The 23048-nt window shown below is 35.5% G+C and overlaps 1 protein-coding gene and 1 pseudogene across 1 annotated transcript in view; one reads left to right on the top strand and one right to left on the bottom strand.

Moving 5' to 3' along the window:
* DNAI4 (dynein axonemal intermediate chain 4) overlaps positions 1–23048 on the top strand; it is a 118049-nt gene that overhangs the window by 78424 nt on the left and 16577 nt on the right. The window contains 5 exon segments of the mRNA XM_025288503.3: positions 779–936; positions 1257–1378; positions 5622–5720; positions 6327–6553; positions 8534–8690. Of these exon segments, the coding sequence (XP_025144288.3) occupies positions 779–936; positions 1257–1378; positions 5622–5720; positions 6327–6553; positions 8534–8690 (763 nt within the window).
* On the bottom strand, positions 9436–9554 carry LOC112585851 (annotated as a pseudogene).

Consider the following 23048-nt stretch of genomic DNA (forward strand, 5'->3'; position numbering starts at 1 on the left):
GTCATATATTCATATTAGTGTTTGAATAAACTTCAGAAGAACTGGAAATAGCCTTTAAAGCAGGTGTTTTTTAGCTTAATTTTGAAATTATTTGCATAGTTTTGTAAGTGTGAGCCTTGTGTTTATTTCCGGGCAGAAGATTCGTAACTTTTACCAAATAATCAAATATATCTAGATTTAAAAGTATTCAGCCCTATTGCTTTGGAGGATTCACATAAAAAATCAAGAGAGTCAGTACTAGGAACAAAGCAACCCATTAATCAGACAGGAAAGTAGTAATCTGAGAAGTGATTTTAATTTTTCAGAAAAAATTTAAATCTCAGCCTTAGAGAGAATCAAGCCAGTGGACAATGCTGAAATATAAGAAGAAGGGTGAAGTAACTATTTACTCGAATAGGACTGAAATGACTTACTTATTTAAACTATGAGAAATATCCTTGTAAAAATGGAGATATTTATATTCAGTGTATCTAAATAAACTAAATTTACACAACTAGGAAAAAGTAAATGAATAGAGTAAAAGGAGTAGATTCTTAAAGAAATATTTGCTTTTATATTCCTATTATGATAGCAATAAAATTTTATTTTTTGTAAGAAATGAGAAAAACATCAGTGAATATTAGAAAAGTGGTTTTTTTCCCCCTGATTTTAAAAATATTTAAAGTTGAAGTCCAGTTCAGAACAATAAAAGCATCATTAGGGCGTTGTCCTTATCACTTAGTATTACAAGTCTTTTTAAAAATTATGATTTTCTACTTAGTGATTTTCCTTGTTTTAGTGAATCACCTCAAAAACACTTGGGACCTGTATGGCAACTGCAGTGGATAGAACAAGATCGAGGGACAACAGGTGATGACAAAAGAGAAATACTAGTTTCTATATCAGCGGATGGAAGAATCTCTAAATGGGTTATACGGAAAGGACTGGACTGTCATGGTAAAAATAAATAAATACACTCTCACTCTTTCTCTCTCTCTCACACACACACACACCACCACACACAAATTATCTTTCTTTTGTTATGTGCTGAATTAAAAATTCCTAGTGAACAATGTATAAAAGGTGATAAATTTAGGTTTGACTAAATAAGAGAAAAACTGGGCTTGATCATTTTGCTAAGCATCTAACTGGTATTTGCTTATATTAACCTAATGACATGCACAGAATGGCAGAACTCATATTGTTTGCAGAAGGGACATATTATATCTACAATATTCTTTCACGTGGTAGATAAGCTATCTATTTTTTCTTTAAAGATTTGATGCGCTTGAGGCGAACGACTGCTAGCACCAGCAAAAAAGGAGGGGAAAAGGAAAAGAAAGGTGAAGCTTTGATATCTCGACAGGCTCCTGGAATGTGTTTTGCTTTTCATCCCAAGGTAAGTTATTTCAATACAACTTCTATTCATTAAAGTGTATTAAGATATAAGGCTGGGATTTCCCTGGCAGTCCAGTGTTTGAGATTTCACTGTCCAAGGCAGGAGGTGCAGATTCGGTCCCTGGTCAGGGAGCTAAGATCACACATGGTTCGTGGCCAAAAACAAAGATGAAAGGTTAGCATGTTAATAAATATTGTGCCTTGTAAGCAGAAAACTAACAAACTTAGGTATTAGCCTAGGGTGAAATGGCACTTTCCAGTTGGCTGTCCTTCATCTGCATTTTAGAAGAAAGCCCTGTTTTTTCTGAGCAACAATAGAAGGATTATCTACTCAACTGCTCATTTTAACTTGAATGCCCCACCTTGCCCCTCTTGGGTACTCTCCTGCTCTATCATAGTGACAGAAACCAAATCCACTATATAGTCTTCCATATCTCACTGTGAGTGGTGACTCTCATGATTCTGGGGATTGGGAAGACCACTTCAGATTATGCCTATCAAGACCAAAATGAAATCAGAGCACTGTTAGTAGAGTTCTGCTTTTTTAATTCTTTTTACCTGGAGGCTCTTTGGAATCAGAAAATTCAGCCACTGTGACTCTTACAAGAAAACATTTCCTATATATTTTCTATTATATGTAATATGATCATCTCTTTAATGATACCATTATTCACCTACTTATGCAAACCAAAACTTGAGTTCTTACTCTATTCTACTCTATCACCCAAATGATATTTAGGTTTTATCATCCTACTTCTTTTAGTCCAAGCCTACTATTCATATAGTTCAGGCTTTTACTATTTTTCACTTTTATCACTGTGTATGTGGTCACTCAATTGTGTCTAACTCTTTGTAACCCCATGGACTGTAGCCTGCCAGGCTCCTCTGTCCCTGGGACTATCCAAGCAAGAACACTGGGGTGGGTAGCCAATCCCTTCTCCAGAGGATCTTTCCTGACCCAGGGATGAAACCCTGGTCTCCTGTATTGCAAGCAGATTCTTTACCTCTGAGTCACCAGGGAAGCCCTTTTATCACTGCAGTCATATATTCACTGCATTCATTCTCAAATTCCTATAATCTGCTTGTCACCTTGACTCTAGAAGAGTGGTTCTCAAGGTGGGCAGGGAGGGGAGTACTTTCCATCAGGGACATTTCACAATGTCTTCTTCAGATATTTTTGGTTGTTGAAGCTGTGGGAGGTGGGATGTAGGGAGGAGAGTTTTATCTAGCGAGCAGAGTCCAGGAATGCTGCTAAACACTCTACATTGCACAAGACAACCACCATCCTTTCCCCACCCAAACAAAGAATTAGCTGGCCAAAACATCAATATTGCTCCTTTGATTTCTTCTTTGATAAAGCATGTTATTTAGTTTCCAAATATTCACATTTTTTCTAAGCATCTTTCTGTTGGTTTCTAATTCAATTCCATCATGATCAGAGAGCAAACTTTTTATAAACTGAATTCTTTTGAATTTATTGAGATTTGTTTTAGAGCCTAGACTGTGATGTTTACTTGTAAATATTCCCTGTATATTTGAGAAAAGTGTATATTCTGCTACTGTTGGGTGAAATGTTCTGTGAATATCAATCAGGTTATGTTGGTTGATGATATTGTTCAAGTTCACTATATCCTTCCTGATTTTCTGCCTGTTTCTTCCGTGATTTATTGACAGAAAGGTATTGAAGTGTCTGACCATAATTTTGAATTTGTCTTTTCTCCCTTTAAAATTCTATCAATTTTTTCTTTATGTATCTTGAAGCTTTAAGTACGTAAGTGTTTAGAATTGTCATGTTCTTTTGATTAATCGATTTCCTTATTATACAATGACCTTATTTATAGCTGGTAACATTCTTTACTCTGAAATCTACTTAGTCTGACATTAATGTAGCCACTGCACCTTTCTTTTAACTAATATTAGCACAGTTTATCATTTTACATTCTTTTACATTTAACCCATTTATGTCTTTATATTTAAAGTATGTTTCTTATAGGGAGCATATTGATGAATTTTGCTTTTTTATCCAGTCCTAGAATCTCTGACTTTTGTGATATTTACACAGTTTACCTTTAGTTTGATTGTTGATTTAGTTTGGTTTGAGTCTGTCATCATTCTTGACTAATTTATGTTTGGGAAGAGATGCGAAACATATTTGACCCCTTTGTCTGGAGGTAGGACTCTGAAGGGCTATCTCAGCTCCAAAGCTTATTATAGGTTGGACTGAGCACTCTGTTGCAGCTACATCGTAGTTTAACTTAAATCTCTACCTGTTCCTGTTTCCCTCAAAGAGGTTGTTTCTGAGAGAACTTCCCAATAAACCTCTTGCATGGAAATCTCAGTGTTAGGTTTATATACTGAGGAACCCAGCTTTAGACAGCAATCTTGAGGAGCTCTAGAGAAAGACGTTTATCTGTGTGCTAAGTTGTTTCAGTCACGTCCAACTCTTTGTGACGCTATGGACTTTAGCCCACCAGGCTCCTCTGTCCATGGGATTCTCCAGGCAAGAATACTGGAGTGGTTTGCCATACCATCCTCCAGGGGATTATCCCAACCCAGGGATTGAACCCACATCTTTTGTGTCTCCTGCATTGGCAGGCAGGTTCTTTACCATTGATCCACCAGGGAAGCCCAGAGAAAGATGACCTACTTATAAATACTACTGAGATAATCATTGTTCACATATAAAAAAGGAATTAGATCCCTACCCCTTTATATGCAAAAACTTTTAGAAGAAAATATGGGAGAATATCTCTATGACTTCAAAGTAGGAACAGTTTCTTAAAACACAAAATCCTAATTATGTAAAATATATAATACCAGCTACATTAAAATGAGAACTTTTTTTTTTTTTTTTACTAAATGACACTAAGAGTTTGTAAAAAAAAGAAAAATAAGCTGTATGCTGGGAGAAGATTTTTGCAACCTAATAATAGACAAAGCATATGTAATAGAATATATTAGGAACTTATTCAAATGAATATGAAAAAAAAAGATTATTAGTAAAATGGTCAAGAAATATGAACAGAAGAGGAGATTCAATTGGCCAATAAACATAAAAATGTGCTCAACTTTGTTAATATCCACATAAATGAAACTTAAAACCATTCAGTGTAAGTTAATACCTAATAGGATGGCAAAATCTAAGATTTCTGATGTAACCAAACTGTTGAAGAGAATGTGTGTCAAAAGGAACTTTTATATACTGCTGAATGTAAATTGGTAATACTACTTTGGGGGAAAAATGGACTTTATTTTGTAATTTAAACTACATAGACCCCCATGATCTAGTAACTGCATTCTTAAGTACTGATATATGCTATAGCAATGTGTCTCAGATTTCAGGGTTCTTATAACTTACCTGGGAAGCTTGTTAAAATGATTCTGATTCAGCAGGTCTAGGGCAGGGCCTGACATTCTGCAGTTCTAGAAACTCCAGTACTTTGGCCACCTCATGTGAAGAGTTGACTCATTGGAAAAGACTCTGATGTTGGGAGGGATTGGGGGCAGGGGAGAAGGGGACGACAGAGGATGAGATGGCTGGATGGCATCACTGACTCGATGGACGTGAGTCTGAGTGAACTCCGGGAGTTGGTGATGGACAGGGAGGCCTGGTGTGCTGCGATTCATGGGGTCGCAAGGAGTCGGACACAACTGGGCAACTGAACTGAACTGAACTGATAAATACTACCAGGTGGTGCTGACTCGACATAGCTCCACATAGAGCCCTGACTTTCAGACTTTCTGACTATAATTTCAGTATAGAAAACACATTTTAAATCCCTATATGGTACATACATCTGAGATGTCTGAGACTCCGTCTAGTTTAATCTCTCATTCTCAGCAAGAATCATGTTCTTGTTAAGTCATCTGTCTTCTTTTTGACTAATTCTAGTGAAACGATACTGTTTCCCTGGACTGTTAGTTCTCTTGTCAGGTAGCTTTAAATGTTTGAAAGTTTCTTTCTCATTTTAAGTGAATGTTTGTCCATGTAATTTCTAGATAGGATACTAAGTTCTACACTCTATTTTAGCAAAGAAAAGAATCTGTATTTTCTTTGCACAGCCATCCTTCAGGGAGTTTAATTATTATAAAATCATGATCTAAAGAAAAAGACAACAGTTGTCTATAAGATAGTATTTCTAGTTTTGGTTCTTGACTTATTTTAAGAAATCTTGAATTTTGTCTTCTGTTTAGCACATTTACTAATACATCACAAGTTAATGCATTTTGATTTTTGTGTTTAGGACACAAATATCTATTTGGCTGGTACTGAAGAAGGTCATATTCACAAGTGTTCCTGTTCATATAATGAACAATATCTAGATACCTACAGAGGACATAAGGTTAGTTTTAATTACAGTAGGTATGGAAAATTTTGTCTTGTTATATTGCTGAAAAAACAGTATCCTTAGACACAGTATTTTTATGCAATAATTTATAACTTCAGATTTAAAAATACAAGCTTGAATTTGTATATAAAACACCCATAGTATGCGGGGCTTTTAATTTGGCTTCTGGATATCCCTGATTTCTTTTCATAAGTTATTAGGTCACAATTTTTGCTTCTAAAAGACTGCTGATTTAACATGCTGATCTCAAAGTAAAACTGACTCTACATTTTAAAATGCTAGTTCCTACCATGTTTTCTTCATTTTCTCCTTTATTTTTGTTTATTTTTCTTAATATTCCTAAATATTTTAAAATACTATAGTATATATTAATATTTAGTAAGTACTGTAGCAACTATATTTGTATGCTTCTGTATGCCATAATTTAGGGAAGAGATTCAACTTTGACCTAGTATTCTTAGCTAAGATAATACTTACACAATAATGCATGGTGTATAAAGCTTTTAGAAATCTGAGCATTTTAAGTTTGTTGGTCAAATTTAAAGTATAAGACATTAGATACTACTTACTATGTATTTTAATTTATTTTTCTAATTCTAGGGACCAGTGTATAAAATAGCATGGAACCCATTTTGCCATGATGTTTTCTTAAGCTGTTCTGCTGACTGGGGTGTTATTATATGGCAACATGAGAATCTCAAACCATTTTTGAGTTTTTATCCAACTACTTATGTTGTTTATGATATTGCCTGGTCTCCAAAATCATCCTACATATTTGCAGCTGCAAATGAGAGCAGAGTGGAGATTTGGGACCTTCACATCAGCACGTAAATATTAACATTTTTCTTGAAGATAATTGTAGATAATAAAAGTAGAAGATAATTGCAGTTCTATCTAAATGATGCTTGATGGTTTTGACATTGGTTAGAGAGAACTGTAGTTACTTTAAAACAAGTAATAGTTCACACTGTGAGAGTCCTTTATGAATAAAGTGATGTGCCAGGATAATATATTAATTACCTACATCATATGTGTTACTAGTTTAAAAATATTTGAATGAAAATGGGTTACTCTATCTCCTCAATTAAAAAAAAAATTATTTATTTATTTGGCTGCATCAGATGTTAGTTGTAGCATGTAAGATCTTTTAGTTGTGACATGCAAACTTAGTTGCGATATGTGGGATCTACTTCCCTGACCAAGGATTGAACCTAGGTCCCCTGCATTGGAAGCATGGAGTCTTAGCCACTGAAACACCACATAGTCCCTCATCAAATTTTTATAGACTGATATAGGATATCTTAACTACCTTGAATTCTTTGTCATTGTCTGGTTTATGGAAGAATGCAGAGAGGCACTTTTCTAATTGTTCTTAACTGAAGACCTTTTATTAGTAAGATAAAGAAAGGGAGCAAAATAAGTATTTTTTTTATGATATTTACTTATTCTCTTACCTCATTTTATAACATATTTGAAGAAACATGCAGTTTAATTAAAATTTTTTTCTTCAAGTGTTACATCAAAGTTATTAGAGGGCCATAGACCATCCTTTTTAATATGAAAGTTTATAAAGTGCTGGAATTGTGTTTAATGATTCTACTTCTTCAATCATTATTTCAATATTAGAAAATATTGTAGACCTTTAGGCAAGTTATTAAGGAAGAGAAGCATGGAAATACATTCTTGTTTGAAATAAATGATATAAAATTCAATGGGTTTATTAATACTTGCAAATTTTTTCCTAGAGATTAATAGTTCAGTAACTTTAAAATTTTTTCACCACTCATTCTATAAAACAATTTGAACCAAAAACTCAAGGGGTACAACACAAAGCAATATATTTTTGTGTATGAGATGACTAACGTAGAAAGTGGTTACTTAAAGGAGTGTCATCTCTGATTTTTTTTTTTTTTCCTAGTAAAATTGTAATTCCCAGACAAACTTTCTTCAGAAGAAGTATGCAAGTTACTGCTTCTTTTATAAGAATGTCAATGGATTGCTTTGGATGAGTAAGAGTAGAGAAGGTTCTTGTTTAGAGAACCTTGGAACAAGGTTCTAAATCTTGTTCAAATTCACTTATGGTCTAGGGATTCATTTGGATCAAAACATCCTTCCCTTAAAAGACATTTATTATTTAAGAAGTTGTACTAGGGATCCTCAGAGAAACTGAACCCATAAAATAGAGATGGTGGGAGGAAAGGAGAGAGAGAGAGATTTTAAAATATTGGCTTATATGATTGTGGGGCCTGGCAGTTCCCAAGTTGACAATGTAACAAGCCAGAATTTCCATCAGGGGAGTCCATGTTGCAGTCTTGAGTGCAAAGGCAATATAGAGGCAGAAATTTATTCAGTTTCGAGGACCTCAGTCTTTTCTTTGAAGGCTTTCAACAAATTAGATGAGGCCAACTCACGTTGTGAAGGATAATTTGCTTTATTCAAATTCTACTGATTTAAGTTAATCATATCATACCTTCACATCAGTGTGTAGACTGGTGTTTGACTAAACAACTGGAAACCACAGCCTAGCCAAATTAATGCATAAAATTAATCATCACAGGAGTTTAAAGTATGAGTTCACATCTTAATTGTGAATACTTTAATTTATTTCATTGAAATTAGTTTATTGAAAGAATGAAAGCTTTGATTGAATAAAGGGTGAGAAGTAGTTATTCTGCTTTTGGAAACACATAAAGATGCTTTTAGTTTTTGTTACATGAAATCACAAATATCTCAGGCTTTTCTTAGTCTGTATGTAAAAAGAACATATTAACAATAACTAAATTTACAAATATAATATCTCATTACAGTTTGGACCCTCTGATTGTCAATGTTGCTAACCCTGGAATCAAGTTCACAACTGTTCTTTTTGCTAAGCAAACAGATTGCCTTCTGGTGGGAGATAGCGATGGACAAGTTGCTGTATATGAATTAAAAAATATGCCCACTACTTTGGATTCTAACAGGGTAAGACTTGAAAGTCAAAATCTTATGTCATTTTATGATTTTATTCAGCTGTAGTTTTGTGTCATACAAGAGATTTACACTTCTCAAATATCTGAAGTGTGGCACAGTGGAAAGATATATATAAGTCCCAAAGTGGCATGGTGCCTAGTAGGCTTATTTTATTTGAGCTTCACAGTCTTTATCTGTTAAATGAAAACATGGTTCTTTATTTTTAAAAGTAAATAATGTTGTTGAGCAGAATAATTATAAATATTATATGAAATAATTTAAAACTGTCCCTAGTTTATGGTTGTGACTGTTCTCTGCAAATATTCAAAGACTTTTACAAGGTATAATATTTTTATTTATTTATTTTTGTCAAGAAAGTAGAATTTATGGGTAAGCATGAGTAAGGAGTAAGCCATGAGCAGCGCCAAAGCTTTCATGAGTGCAGGACCCATTTGTCAGAGGGCCACGATTAGGGATATATTTGACCCTACAGCCATCTAAATGAGCCGCTTTTCTACCATCATGTTTTCACATTCACCTGCATTAAACTTAGTAAATCCCCACTTCTTGGAGATATGGATCATCTGGTGGCCAGGGAACTTGAACTTGGCTCTGAGGAGGGCCTCAATCACACGCTTATTGTTCTGCTGTTAGGTGTGGATGGCTGTATGACTCTGGCCATTGCTCTCAGACACCAAGCGTACCTGTCTGGAGCCTAGGCAGAACAGCATGCCAGTCATGAAGGTCCAGTAGAAAGAGTTGTCTCCAAGATCCCTTAGGCAACCTGTACAGGCAATAGCCAAGGAGACTGCTGTTTGCAGAGATTGCACACTGGGGCCCTGTGAGGAAGAGCACAGCCAGCCTAACTGGCTGCAAAAAGAAATAATATTTTTATTTTTAAATTTTTTTGGAAATAATATTTTTAGATGTTATCCGGTGTTCCTAAGGTTGCCATTTGTTTCTACTGGTTTGACATTATCCTCTTCCCTAACTCTGATCTTCAGCTATCAAAGCTTTGTTATAAAACTTTGACAAGTAAATCAGCATCACTAGATGCCCACTATTTTTAATATTATATATATATTTTTTGCTTATTTGTTGTTTAAAAGTTTTTTAATTGAAGTAAATTTGATTTATAGTGTTCAATCACATAGTGATTTGGTATTTTTATATATTATACTTAATTTAAAGTTATTATAAAATATTGGGTATATTCCCTGTGCTATACATTATATCCTTGTATCTTATTTATTTTATACCTAGTAATTTGTACCTCATAATCCCCTTCCCTTATCTTGCTACTCTCTCCTCCCCTCTCCCCACTGGTAACAACTGGTTTGTTCTCTGTATCTGTGAGTCTTGTTTTTATTTTGTTACGTTCACTCATTCATCTTCTTTTTTGATTTCCCATATAGATGAAAACATATAGTATTTGTCTTTCTCTGACTTACTTCACTAAGCATAATACCCTCCAAATACATCCATGTTGTTGCAAATTGCAGAATTTCACTTTCTTAAAATTTCTGGGTAATATTCCATTGTGTATATATATGTGTGTATATATACATGTATATATATGTATGCTGCTGCCGCCAAGTCGCTTCAGTTGTGTCCGACTCTGTGCGACCCCATAGACAGCAGCCCACCAGGCTCCCGTCCCTGGGATTCTCCAGGCAAGAACGCTGGAGTGGGTTGCCACCTCCTTCTCCAATGCATGAAAGTGGAAAGTGAAAGTGAAGTTGCTCAGTTGTGTCCGACTCCTAGTGACCCCATGGACTGCAGCCCACCAGGCTCCTCCGCCCATGGGATTTTCCAGGCAAGAGTACTGGAGTGGTTCGCCAGTGCCTTCTCCATATATATGTATATACATGTATATATATATACACACACACTATATAGATGTCCATTATTTTCAAGATAGCTTTTCAGTTTTTTTCTGTTTATGTTTAGATTTCTAGTTTAAGGAATGATCTGGTAAATATTACCATGAATATATCAACATGTTAACAATATTAAAAATATACACGAATCAATAAGAAAAAACACTAAGACTCCAATAGTAGGATGAGTGAGGTCAGGAACAGTTCATTCACAAAATATGGCTGGTAAATATATTTTAAAATTTAACCTCATTAACAAAAAATATTTCATTAAGTTAAATGAAAAGCATTCATTTAATAGAATTCTCATATATCACATTAACAGAAATTCTTTTAATTGGACTGCTTATTACTGACAGACATTTGGTAAGATAGGCCCTCTCTTATACTGACAGTTGAAATAAAAATTAGTTTAAGTTCTTTGGGAGCAATTTGGCAATCTGAACCAGAATTGTTGACTTTTGGAACTCTATCTTACAGAAATATTCATAAAGGCAATCTAAGAAATTATAGCATGTTTTGTGATAGGATGAGAAAAAAAAGAAAAGGAAAGAAAAAAAAGGAAAAGGAACCAATCTAAATATCCAACCAGAGGGAAATATGACTAGGCAAGTCAGAAGTGCTGATTAGATCTGGGTTACATGTAAGAGGTGGAGTTTTACCCCAGCCATATGGACTATAAATATTAAACAAACAAGCAAACAGAAAATACTTACATACATACATACTAGCTTGCTTGGGACTTTGTACACGGTTTGATCCTCTACCCACTTCAAGTCTTTGCTCAAATGTGAATTTCTTAGTGAAGTCTTCCCTGGCCACCTTATTTAAAATTGCAGCCTCTACTCTCCCCCACACTCCCTATTCAATACTCTTCCATGACTAATTTTCTTAATAACACTTGTCTTTGTGTGTGTGTATGTGTGTGCGTGCACGCGTGCGCTCAGTCACTAGGTGGTGTCCTGTTCTTTGACACCCCAGGGACTGTAGACCGTAAGGCTCCTCTGTCCATGGAATTTCCCAGGGAAGAATACTGGAGTTTTGATTGATTGATTTTGTTAATTGCCTATCTCCCACAGCTAGATTATAAGCTCTACATAAACATTGAATTTGCCTCTATTGTTCTGGGCTATGTCTTAGTACAGTGTCTGGCTTACGGTAGTTATCAATAAATGTTTTTTTAATAAATATGCATTGAAAAGCTAGAGAAAAAAAACCACATATTAGAAGCATTGTTTCTTAGAGGTAGGACCATAAGTGAATTTTAGTCTTATACTTATCTGTTTTACAAGTCATTATAGTACATTAAGTAATTGTTTAAATGCATTGGTCTCCTTACAAAATAGTTTGAGTGTGCTCTGAGGAATGCATCTCTAATGCCTTATTTTTTCCATGATATAAACTATTTTAATATTTTCATTGTCTCACACATTCATTGAGTACAAGATATTTTAACAGAATGGGGATATTTGTGCTCATAGTGAACCTTGTTTAAGATATACAGCTCAACAGCCAAAAGAAATTAAAAGAGAATTCTATTTAAGTATTCAAAGAAACATTAAAATGAATCCAAATATATAGTTCACAGTATTCCTTTTGCTTCTTCCACCCATAGCTCTCAAATCCTAAATATAAACTCAAGGCCTGAATCCATCCTTTTTTGTGTCTGTAATTCAATGCTAAGAACTTGTCCACAAGCTCTGAACTGGGGGCAGTGGGGAAGGGGGGTTTGAATTTTTTCAAAATTTTTATTAGTATGTGTTGGTGTAGTGGTTGGAGGGAAATCTGTAAGCATTAGCATGTCGATTCTTTTCATCACGTATTTTTATCTAGTACCTATCAAATGCTACAATAATTTGTCAATATAAAGTATAATATTTGTATACACGTCTTTCTTACTAATTTGAGCTGTTTGAAACTTTTATATTCAAGTATCTAGCATAGCACTAGCACATAACAGACATTCAGCAAATGTTGAATAAATGTGTGAATGAACAAACCTACAGACAAAAGGCATATGGTTTCTAAGAAAGAAACAACATATGCTTAAGAAACACAATCGGGTAATAACAAAATAATAAACAAACTCCTGTAGGAACACAGAGCAGGAAAATAGTTGACTTTTGAAAGGAGAATAGGAAGAAGAAAAAGAAAAAATAAGAATGCTCTGGGGAAGGCTTTCACACAGGAGACTGAATTTCAACAATGTTTTAGAGGATCAGGATTTTTCCTGTAGACAAGAGAGTAGAACTGTTATTCTAGACTGAGAGAAAGGCTTGAACAAAAATATAGAATTGAAGAGGTCCTTGGCGTGCTGCCATCCATGAGGTCGCAAGAAGTTGGACAGGACTGAGCGACTGAACTGAACTGAACTTGGCATTTTAAGGACATGGTGAGTAGACTTTTTGACTGGTAAAGAGATCGCTTGAGAAAAGAGCAACAAAGGACCAGTCAGGCCATTTAGGACCAGAAAATGTATGACAGCCAAGTTAAGGAATTTGATCTTTATTATATAGATTACCAGGGCTTCTCTGATAACTCAGTTGGTAAAGAATCCGCCTGCAATGTAGGGGACCGCAGTCCAACTCTGGTTCAATTCCTGGGTCGGGAAGATCTGCTGGAGGAGGGATAGGCTACCCACTCCAATATTCTTGGGCTTTTCTTGTGGCTCAGCTGATAAACAATTCACCTGCAATGCCAGAGACCTGGGTTCGATCCCTGGGTTGGGAAGATCCCTTGGAGAAGGGAAAGGCTACCCACTCCAGTATTCTGGCCTGGAGAATAGTCCATGGGATGACAAAGGGTCGGACAGGACTGAGCGGCTTTCACTTTCATACAGATGACTAAAAGCTATTTAAGGTTTACGATTCCAGAAGTGACAAAGGGGGAAAAAATTAAACCCCCATCTCACATTTTGTGTAATAGTGAACCGCAAATGGATTGAAGACTATGGGGGAAAATAAACAAACTCCTAAAAGAAAATGTAGGATAATGTGTTAATAATTTAAAGTCAGGATAGATTTTTTAAAAAATGACCACCCCAAATCTAATTTTTTTCAAATTTTTTCCTTTTCTTTATTTGTAAAATAGGTATAATATTGGCACTAGAATCAAAGGTTGTTAAAAAGAATGAAAACGTTTCAGTCTGGAAGGTGAGAACGGTTAAAAAATAAAAAGGAAAGGAAAGCATGGCCTTTTAGGTACCCTGGTGTTTATATTTCAAGTTGTTTTAATATCTGTCAGGCAGACTTGTTCCATCCACTTTCTTAAACATTTAATAAAGTCTGCTACATAAAAAAAAAAAAAAAGAATGAGTTAATATGTACAAAGTGGTTAGAAAGGAGAAGGCAATGGCAACCCACTCCAGTACTCTTGCCTGGAAAATCCCATGGACAAAGGAGCCTGGCAGGCTTCAGTCCATGGGGTCGCTAAGAATCGGACACGAATGAGCGACTTCACTTTCAATTTTCACTTTCATGCATTGGAGAAGGAAATGCAACCCACTCCAGTGTTCTTGCCTGGAGAATCCCAGGGATGGGGGTGGCTGGTGGGCTGCCGTCTATGGGGTCACACAGAGTTGGACACGACTGAAGTGACTTAGCAGCAGCAGTGGTTAGAACTGTTACTGGCACATAATAAACTCTCTATAAATCTCAATTATTTTTTGTATAATTATTTTGTCAAAATTCATATTTTCTGTCCAGGATTTCATATTCCAAGTTAAAAACAACTGATTGGAAGAAGAAATTTCCAAGATATATGGAAGACATTTAATATCCAGTGTATGTAAAAACTCCTACAAAGCAATAAGAATGACTCAATTTTTTAAATGGGCAGTATATAAAATATTAACTCAGAGTATGCTATGCTATGCTAAGTCACTTCAGTCGTGTCCGACTCTGTGTGACCCCACAGACGGCAACCCAGCAGGCTCCCCCGTCCCTGGATTCTCCAGGCAAGAACACTGGAGTGGGTTGCCATTTCCTTCTCCAATGCATGAAAGTGAAAAGTGAAAGTGAAGTTGCTCAGTCGTGTCTGACTCTTAGAGACCCCATGGACTGTAGCCTTCCAGGCTCCTCCATCCATGGGATTTTCCAGGCAAGAGTACTGGAGTGGGGTGCCATTGCCTTCTCCGATTAACTCAGAGTAGAGGAAACTAAATTATCAAATAAACTTGAAAAGCAACATTCATTCTCATGAATAATGAGTAAATGTGCAATTAAAATTTTGCAAGATATCAGTTCATATTGATCAAGCTTACCAAAATTAAAATATTAGTTAATATCAAGCATTAGCAGAGTTGTAGAGAACTAGGAATTCTTATGCAGGGATCATGGGAATATGAATTAGCATGACCTCTTTGGAGAGCAATTCAATAAAACTGAAAATTCAGATATCATGTAAGCCAGTGATACCATGAGATTCTCTTGCACATATGTACTAAGGGATATATATAAGGTGGCAATATGAGTTTTTTTTTAATATTTCTTTCAGACAGAGATGATAACTCAGTTCAGGTTCACTTAAAACATTCACATTACAAAATTTAAAAAAAATTTAGTCTTAGTTCACCTTAAAGTCTTAGATTATATATTTTATTATTCTAAGTCTAGGAAAGCTTAATAAATACTTTTAAGTGAGTTTTTGTAACAATTAAGTTTCTTTGAATCTTTTAAATTACATTTATAAATTTAATATATTGGATTTTAAATACTTCAATTGTCTTAGGGCAAACAAATCTCAGATACTTAAGAAATTCCTATTAATTTAATAAGTTTAAAATATTGAATATGCTTAATCTTAAATTTTCCTAAATGTTCCAATGCTTTTTACAAATTAATAATATTTCAACCTATGATTACAAGTCTAAATCAATTACCTAATTACATTATAGGTAATTTTCATTAGAATCACAAACTTATTTGTTAGATAATCAAATATGACAAATCCTTTTGTATATAATGAATATTTAAAATATCAAGCATGTATAAATGCTTTAATCCAAAAATATTATAATTACCTGTTTAATTTGCTGCATTGTGTCTATACTCAGTTTTTATTCTTCTCAGGGAAAACATGTTTTCCCAATAAAGAAATGAGTGAAACATCCCAAGTAGTTTGGAGATTATTTTCTCAACTGGCCTAGATGCATATTGATAGTAGATGTTCAAGGGCATTTTCCCGACTACCTTGGCTGCAGGCTGAGCCCTATTTTAGTGTTTTCTCAACACCCTCTACATGGAGGCGTCTCAAAGCCCATTCTCTTCAAGTCTGGTTATATATTACCTGCATATCACATGTTTTCTTGGAAGTCTGCAACTCTGAATGTGTTGCTGCATCTTGATTCATTTCAATTCATTTATTGACTGTGTCATTAATTCTAAATTACAACAGTTTTCCTATCTTGTAGAACTATAATTGTTCTAGATGTTTAAATGACGTTTGTTTGGATTCTGTATATCTCCTAGGGCTTTGTTCAATTTCTTGGTAGTGGTCTGAAAGACGTGCTAATGAGAAAAGAACACTCATAACAGCCTTGTTTCTATATTGATAAATTGGAAACAATCTAAATGAACATCAGTGGGATATTGGATAAATAAAATATGGCTTAATCACATAAATGACTATAATACAGAAGTTTGATATATATTTCAATATGTCAATTTGATAAATTTTGAACAAATCTTAAAAAACATAGTGTTGCATGACAAAAGCAAATTGTCAGAAGGTAAATACAATATGTTATGATTTATGTAATATTATTTAGACACACAACTCAAAATTATGTCCTTTATTTGTTATATTTATAGTTAGTAAAAGAAAAGAATATAGATTAGAAAGTGAAAGAAAATTTTCATTTTTGTGTTTTGATTTGAATCAGTTAGAGACATCTTTTATTTTGAGCAGCATACTCTGTAAGCAGAAGGCTAAGATCAGAGAGTCTGAATGTTTTCAAAAAATGAGTGTGTGTGTGTGTGTGTGTGTGTGTGTGTATGTGGTGGGGCAGGGGTGTGTATGTGAATAATTTCAATGCTGGTAAGCAAAAGTTTTCTTTTAACAAATATATTTCATACCTTAGTAAATAAATAGTTTCCTAATACAAATAAGTTTTTCATTCTTTTTGGCCATTGAATTTTAAAGGTTCAAGAGGTTATATTTCTGAGAGATTAAACAAAAAATCACTAATCAGATTTTATGTTAATTATAACTGACCACAAGCTTAACTGGTGCACTTCCTCCTTAGCTTTTCAGCGAAGAATTGCAATCATAATAGTAATTTAAAGTCTCAAAGTAATTAATGTCAAACCATTATTTCCCATAAAGATATCTTACCATGTAACGTTATGACCTACAATTTCTCTGTTAATTTTAACCAAGAGTTAATCAAAATTTTGCAAGTCATATGATTTCATCATACAGGAAATATGGACACCAAATTTATGATAAAGGCTGCCTCTGGGAAATGAAAGGTGAGGGAAGAATAGAATTGGAGAGGGGTACAAAGAGAACTTCATCATTAAAGTTTTATTTATTTTACTAAAAATATTCAAGGCAAAGATGACATTTGTTGATTTAGGGTAAATATGTAGTTCACAAAGGCTAAGTACCAGACAGCCCATGCATTGAGTGTACTGGAACAGGGTTCATTGAGGGAAACCCATGGAGAAAGGATCAATAGCAACTTTAGGACCACAACACCTGCTCATCTTCTCATTGCCCATCACTTTCTCTGGCCTTGCACAGAAGGAGAAAGGGCTGTAGAGGTTTTAAGTGACATAATTTTCTGAAATTCTGGACCCTCCCAATGTGACCAAGGGTCAGAATATCATTGTGATAGGACATGGCGGGACACTGGCTCTAGCCCTATCCTACTGACTCAGGGCTCATGTTCATGGTGGTGCATCAGCCTGGTGCCTGACATGAACGGAGCTTGGGGTCCAAACCTTGCAGTTACATGTTTAAGATGTAGCTGGATGTTAACAGGACTTACCACCACATTAGCATTTATTGTTGTTTGAAGCACCAGCTCCTCTCTTGGTGCACTGGGGCTTGGTTGCTGGGGGCCTAAGTCTTGCATTGAACAGAATTATGGCTTAAGCACTTGGCAGAAGCCAATTTCAGTGGCATGAACCAACTCCTTTTCTGGAAGCAGCCTGTAGAGAATCACTCCTAAATACTGTTTCTACTCTTATGTTTCAGTATGCTAATGCTTGCGTCTTTTCCTCCATACTTTTGAATGTACATTTTTTCCCCCAAATTAAGAGAAAAACAAAAAGAGAAGCGAAATCTTCAAAAATACAAACACATTCACATACATACACACACGGGTGTGTGTGTATATATATATAAAAATTAATGTTGGGAGACATTGAAGGCAGAAAAGATAGACCATTCATGCAATAAATATTTACTGAGCATGTGTTATGTGACAGGGTCTGTTTTAGGCACTGAAATAAAACTGTGAACAAGCTATAGTAATGATCTACTAATCTGCCCAGCTGAGAGACTGAATTAGATCTAGGTAGGTTTGAGCCTCCCTCCCACCCCCCATCTTACCCCTCACAGAGCCCCAAGCTGAGCTCCCTGTATAATACAGCAGCTTTCCACTAGCTATCTATTTTATACATGATATTGTATATATAGTGTGATAGTCAAGTGTATGAAAGTCGCTCAGTCACGTCGACTCTTTGTACAGAGTCGGCCAAAATACTGGAATGGGTAGCCTTTCCCTTCTCCATGGGATCTTCCCAACCAGGCCAAATACTGGAGTGAGTAGCCTTTCCCTTATCCATGGGATCTTCCCAACCAAGGGATCGAACCCAGGTCTCCCTCATTGCAGACAGATTCTTTACCAGCTGAGCCACAATGGTATGTATATATTGTGGACTTCCCTTGTGGCTCAATGGTAAAGAACTTGCCTGCCAATGCAAGAGGTATAAGAGACGTTGGTTCTATCCCTGGGTTGGGAAGATCCCCAGGAGGAGGGCATGGCAACCCACTTCAGTATTCTTGCCTGGAGAATCCCATGGACAGAGGAACCTGGAAGGCTACAGTCCATGGGATCATAAGGATGCAGACACTACTGGAATGGCTTAGTATGAAGGCGTGCACTCTCAGTTTGTCCCACCCTCTCCAGTTTAGCAATTGATTTGGTGTGTCAGAGCTTAAAAGGATAGGGAGGTACTGAAGAGAGTATAGTATAAGATAAAAGATAGGAACTGACTTACATGACATTATCCATGGTGCTTATAACTCTTTGCAGCTTATAAAACACCTTCAACTACATTAGCTCAATCATCTCTTACAACAATCTTTGGAACTGGATGTTAATATTTTCATAATGCATTTAAAGAAACTAAGATTCCCAGATATCAGTGATTTCTTCAAGATAACTTTTCTATGTGATAGAGAAAATCCTAGCCTTCTGCTTCCAGTTCCCATCTTTTTACTGTGTCTTTCTTGAAAACTCACCTCCTGTCTTTGGTTTCATTTACCCCTTTGATACAAAGATCATTATTATTAAATGAAATACCAATCCACACAGAAATTCAGAACTTTTACTCTCTTTAATGAAACACTACAGATCAACAAAGAGCTTAAGGTACCATTAATACTAAAAGTGATTTTATGGATGAAAAAACAGAGGATTAAGCATTAAAGCTAAACAAGAGCTGCCAAAATTGTCCCTTTACTGAATCCTTATAAAATTGTTTATCAAACTTCATTAAGAGAGCCTCTCAAAGGAAAGAGCAAATTCATACTAGGAAGTAAATGTTATTATTTAAATTTAACTTGGTTTGTTTCCTTTTATAGTCTTATTGGATGCTTTTTATATGTATATCACTAGCTTATAAATTTTAAATGGCATTTTAAACACTACTTTACCTCTTAATTTGTATTTAATTGCGTTTTAATTGTGTAACTTTTTTTCTTTTCAGGGAGATGTAATAGTGACTTTGCTTGGGCCCAAGTCAAGTCAAAGCATAATTCATCATCAGTAGTAGAACAATGTTTAATAACCAATAGTCTGGTTTGTATGAAGTAAGCTGGGATTTTGATTCTAGAAAACACTACTTGATGTATAACCTCCATCTAAATTTAATATAAATTTATGAACTTTTACTTCAGATAAATGTGATTAGTTTTATTATTTGAGCTAACTGTAAGAGTTTCACTGTATTTTTCTTAATTTTTGAAATTTATTTCTATTCTTTTTCTTCATCATATTCCAAGGACATTATAAGTACAAATATGTACTTATAAAATATACAAATAGGTTAGAAATTGTTATTCCTTTAGAAGCAAAGCTTGTAAAGTATTAGGATTACTTAAAACAGAATCTTTATTAAGACAAAAGGTCCACACACTTTAAAATTTTTGCTTTCCAAACTCTGTTTTCCAGTGTTTATAAGTTATGTGGCTGTTAGCATTATGAGAATATTGGATATTCATACCCAATTTTAAATAAGAACTTTATACTCTTAGATCTGAGAGGTACAGCTATAGAACTGAGTTAGACTATTTGACTAGCAAAAGACATGACAGCCAATGTCAGAATTGCATTGTTTGGCCAGCAAGCATCACACTCCCAATTCAGAGATAAGAATTAGTCTGGGACACATCAGGGCATTCTTCTCTGCATCCTTCAGAATCTGTTCTGGGTTTTAAGCCCAGACTTAAGTAGGCCCAGATAAAATATAGAGAGTCCCTGATCTATAGTTTCCATTGGGATGTTATTTTGTGAACAGTTCTAGAGCAACCTTATAGAAATAGGAGTGGGAGGAGCAACTCCTTCAAATATAGATCGTAACAGTGTGTTCCTTGCTGTTTGTTTTATTTTTTTTTTCCTCAAAATTTTAAAAATCATTTATTTATTTTAATTTGGCTATACTGGGTCTTACTTGCTGCATGTGGGATCTAGCTCCTTGTCCGGGGATCAAACCCAGGCCCCCTGCATTGGGAGCGCAGAGTCTTAGCCACTGGACCACCAGGGAAGTCCTAAGCTGTTTGTTTTAAAAAGTTCTGGTGTTTGTAAACTGAGACCATAGGGCAGTATAGCCTGTTTTATAAAGCATTCTAAGTGGAGAGGAGAGCATAAGGCACTTGAAAGTCACTAAACTGTCTGAAAAGTAATATATATTAAAAACAGGATGGAATCAGTGCAACAGTGGGAATTACCTTTTACGAGTATCCATTCACAATCTTCATTTCTTTGGAGCCATCCTTTAAACAAAGAAAGGAAATTTTTAGGTGGACTGAAAGCTTAGATAAGGTTACAAGGTTTATAAATGTTCAGGTTATTAGGATTTATAAATTATAAATTTTCTACTGGTTTAAGTCATTAATTCTTTGTCTTTTTTTTTTTTTTTTAAGGTTTGGCCTTTCCATAAAACTTTGTATAACAAAATAAAAATGTAATTGAAAAAGTGTGTCTCTTTTTATTTTATGTTTTAGAAAATTTTCACATATTCTATTCTCATTGCTTATCAGGCCTAAATGAAAAGCAAAGCCATTTTATTCTTCTTGGATCCTAGGCAACTGATCCTGAACTGAATCTATTCCATTGTATGAAATCATACAATACATAGCCTTTTCAGATTGACTTCTTTCATGTAATAATATGAATTTAAGGTTTTTCTATGTCTGCTCATGGCTTTATAGTTCATTCCTTTTTAGGGCTGAATAATATCCAATGTCTGAATGTACCACAGTTTGTCATTCACCAACTGAAAGACATTTTGGTTGCTTTAAAAATTTGGCAGTTATGATTAAAGTTGCTATAAACATCCATGCACAGGTTTTTATGTAGAAAAGTTTCCAGCTCCTTTGAGAAAATACCAAGGAGTACAATTTCTGGATCATATGGTAAGAGTATATTTAGTTTTGTAAAAAAACAAAGCGCTGAACTGTCTTCCAAAGTGGTTATACCATTTTTCATTCCCACCAGCAATTTATGAGAGTTCCTATTGCTCCATATTCTTGCCAGCTTTGGTATCATCATGGTCCAAATATTGGCCATTCTAGTAGATGTGTAGTGATACCTCATTATTGTTTTAATTTGCATTTCCTGATATATTGTAGAGTTTACCATAAAATTTTAAGAATTGTTAGCCAACTCATTTTATCCTAGTTAAGGGCCTAAGGAAGGAGTGGTGACTGGGCTAACTTTAGGCTTTTGTGCTAGGTATTCATCATTTCATTTGGTCATTCTCTATAGGCATGTCCCATGAAGAACTTACGGAGAGTTCTGAGAGTAAATTGTTAGCTGCTCTTCCAACTTGAGTAGGGAAGGAAGGAAGATTGTATTTGCTAGTATATAATTGTACATCATACTTAGTATGTTCATTAGGTTCATCTCTGTGGTGGTGGTGTTGGTAGTGATGTTCAGTCGTTCAGTCACAGCCAACTCTTTGTGATCCCATGGGCTGCAGCATGCCAGGCTTTCTTGTCCTTCACCATCTCCTGGAGCTTGCTCAAATTCATGTCCATTGAGTCGGTGATGCCATCCAACCATCTCATTCTCTGTCATCCCCTTCTCCTCCTGCCTTCAATCTTTCCAACATCAAAGTTGTTTCCAATGAGTCGGCTCTTCACATTAGGTGGCCAAAGTATTGGAGTTTCAGCATCAGTTCTTCCAATGAATATTCAGGGTTGATTTCCTCCAGGATTGACTAGTGTAATCTCTCTGCTGTCCAAGGGATTCTCAAGAGTCTTCTCTAGTACCCTGCTGCTGCTAAGTTGCTTCAGTTGTGTCCGACTCTGTGCGACCCCAGAGACGGCAGCCCACCAGGCTCCCCCGTCCCTGGGATTCTCCAGGCAAGAACACTGGAGTGGGTTGCCATTTCCTTCTCTAGCACCCTACCTCTATGTAATTGCTTACAATTATAAATGAGAGAAAAAACACTAGTATTTGCTACTTTGTCCCGGTAGGAGTCTCTCAAAATGTTGCATCCTACTGTGAATAGATTGCTATCAACATGCTAGTAACAATGTGCATGTTAAAGTTCTTTGCATTTTGCAAAACAACTTCAAGTCCATTGTCACATGATACCCTTACAGTGATCCTATGAGACAGGTAGAACAAGAAGTTGTATTATTATCATAATCTTTATTTTCCAGATGATATGTGCATGCATGCTCAGTCACGCAGTCATGTCTGACTCTGAGACCCTGTGGACTGTAGCCTGCGAGGCTCCTCTGTCCATGGGATTTTCAGGCAAGAAAACTGGAGTGGGTTGCCATTTCCTCCTCCAGGGGATCTTCCTTACCCAAGGATCAAACCCTGTCTACTGTGTCTCCTGCATTGGCAGGTGGATTCTTCTCTGCTGAGCCACCTAGAAAGCCCTCCAGATGATATAATTAAGGCTTAAAGAGATGATATCATTTGGCAAAGACCATATATCTGGTAACTTGAACTTTACTTAGAGACTTGAACTTAAACCTAAAGCTTTGAACAGCTCTTATACATTTTCCACTATTGTGTAGTCAA

Source organism: Bubalus bubalis, chromosome 6 (assembly GCF_019923935.1).
Source record: "Bubalus bubalis isolate 160015118507 breed Murrah chromosome 6, NDDB_SH_1, whole genome shotgun sequence".
Taxonomy (NCBI): Eukaryota; Metazoa; Chordata; class Mammalia; order Artiodactyla; family Bovidae; genus Bubalus; species Bubalus bubalis.